This window comes from Nothoprocta perdicaria, unplaced genomic scaffold (assembly GCF_003342845.1).
Source record: "Nothoprocta perdicaria isolate Ctin4 unplaced genomic scaffold, notPer1 scaffold_314, whole genome shotgun sequence".
Taxonomy (NCBI): Eukaryota; Metazoa; Chordata; class Aves; order Tinamiformes; family Tinamidae; genus Nothoprocta; species Nothoprocta perdicaria.
Genome location: NW_020455549.1, coordinates 445,493 through 447,521, shown reverse-complemented (window position 1 = coordinate 447,521; position 2,029 = coordinate 445,493). Strand labels below are relative to the sequence as shown.

Below are 2,029 nucleotides of genomic sequence, written 5' to 3'. Positions count from 1 at the left end.
TGCCCTCGCCGACGTGGAGGCGGAAGGGCCGGCGCGCCCCCATTGGCTGCGCCGCTGCCAATCGCAGCGCGACGCCCCGCCCCGCGCGCCATTCCACAGCCGCATTGGACGAGCGCGGTTTAGACACTGGCCAATCAGCGCAAGGCAATGCCGAGGGGAGCGGAGCAAGGGAGAGGATTCCCCGCCCGCGCCTGCTGATTGGAGCAGGGCCGTGTCCGTCACCGCCACTGTTCCCATGGAGACCGGGAGAGCGTCGACATAGGCTCGCCAGCCGTGAGCTGTGATTGGCCGAAGCGCTTCCGCCTCCGTCGTAGCCACACCTCCAACGGGGTCATGACCTGGGGTGGGACAAGGCGGGATCCTTAAGATACATAATCCACCAATGGGAAAAAAGGGGCGGGGCAAAGAGCGGGACAGCCAATGACAGCGCGCGAGCTCACGCGAACAGGCGGGAGGCCAGGAGCGGAAGACGCAAACGGCCACACCCTGACCGCTAACCACGCCCCCAGCGCCGCCCCGCCCCCTGCAGTGGCCACGCCCCAGGACTCCTAACGCCCACGCGCAGGTGGGCGGAGTCACGTGGCGGGCGACCCAGACCCCTCCCCCAGCGCCTGGACACGCCCCCTCCGCCTGGGGGCGGGACTAACGAGGCCCGCAGTGCTCCCCCGGGGTCCCCCCCAGCACCCCGGGCCTCCCCCCGGCGCCCCTCCGTGCCCCCCCCCACCTGGCGACGGCGGGACCCGCCCCCTACGGTAGCCGAGGTGGAGGGGAAAGCTCGGGCGCTTCCGCCCTTGCGGCCGGTGCTGGCGGAAGTCAGGGCAGTGGCGCCGGGCGGAAGCGGAAGCGCGGCGGCCGCCGCTGGGAGCGGGCACCATGGAGGTGAGAGGCGGGAGCGCGGGCGCCGCGAGCGCCGCTCCGGTGCGACCCGGTGCGACCCGGTCCCCCCCTCCCTGCGCGTCCGCAGGGTGCCGGGCCGGCCGCGGAGAGCCCGGCGGAGCAGGGCCCGGCGGCGCCCCAAGGTGAGACCGGCCGGCGGCGGAGCGGAGCGGAGCGGAGCCCCCAGGCCCGGGGGGGGCCCCCGTGGGACGAGCTGCCCCGGGGGCTCCCGGGGCCCCGGCGCTGCGGTGTCCGCACCCCTCCGGCTTCGGGGTGTCTGTGCATTTGGGGTGTCCCCCGGCGCCGCTGTGGGGTGTCCCGGGGCTTGCGGCGCTCTAGGCCCCCCCCGGTCGACGTGTTCGATGACCCGGGAGTGCCGCAGGCTTGGGGTGTCCTGTGCTTCCGGGGTGTCCGGGAGTTCCTCTGCCGTTGGGGGGCTCTGGATGCCCCGGTTTGGGTTGTCTGGTGGCCTGGGCACGCTTCAGGTTTCGGGTGTCTGTGGAGTTGGGGTCTCCTGGGGCTTGGGAGGCTCCAGACGCCTTGATTTGGGGTGTCCAGTGGCCTGGGGGGGTCACAGGCTTGGGGTGTCCCCGTGGATTTGGGTTCTCCATGGAATTGGGGTGTTCCAGAGCCTTTTTTGGAGTGTTCCGATGCTTGGGGGCGGCTCTAGACTCCCCAATTTGGGGTCGTTGAGTGATTTGGGAACCGCTCAGATTTGGGGTGCCCTGTGGCTTTGGGGTGTCCTGGGGCTGTGGGGTATCCGGTGTCCGGGGAACCCCTCAGATCTGGGGTGTCCGGTGGAGCCGGGCGCCCGGGGGAGCTCCAGTCCCCCGTGTTTCTGCGTGTCCCCCCGCGGGGCAGGACGGTCCCCCGACGGCGTCTACAGCGGCTTCATGAAGTCCCACTGCTGCTACGACCTCATCCCCACCAGCTCCAAGCTGGTCGTCTTCGACACCTCCCTGCAGGTGGGTCGGGGGGCGCCGGGGGCCCCGGCGGGCTCCCCGTGCCCGCGCTGACGCCCCGGCTGCAGGTGAAGAAGGCCTTCTTCGCCCTCGTCACCAACGGCGTGCGGGCGGCCCCGCTGTGGGACAGCAAGAAGCAGAGCTTCGTGGGTGAGCGGGCGGCGCGGGCGGGCGCCGGGGCGGGCGCCGGC

The 2,029-nt window shown here is 72.2% G+C and overlaps 1 protein-coding gene across 1 annotated transcript in view; it reads left to right on the top strand.

Annotated features, from left to right (window-relative positions):
• Positions 1-1,741: 1,741 nt before the first annotated feature.
• PRKAG1 (protein kinase AMP-activated non-catalytic subunit gamma 1) overlaps positions 1,742-2,029 on the top strand; it is a 2,827-nt gene continuing 2,539 nt past the window's right edge. Inside the window, exons 1-2 of the mRNA XM_026042796.1 lie at positions 1,742-1,841; positions 1,907-1,988. Of these exons, the coding sequence (XP_025898581.1) occupies positions 1,770-1,841; positions 1,907-1,988 (154 nt within the window). The 5' untranslated portion in view covers positions 1,742-1,769. The remainder of the gene's footprint in view (positions 1,842-1,906; positions 1,989-2,029) is intronic.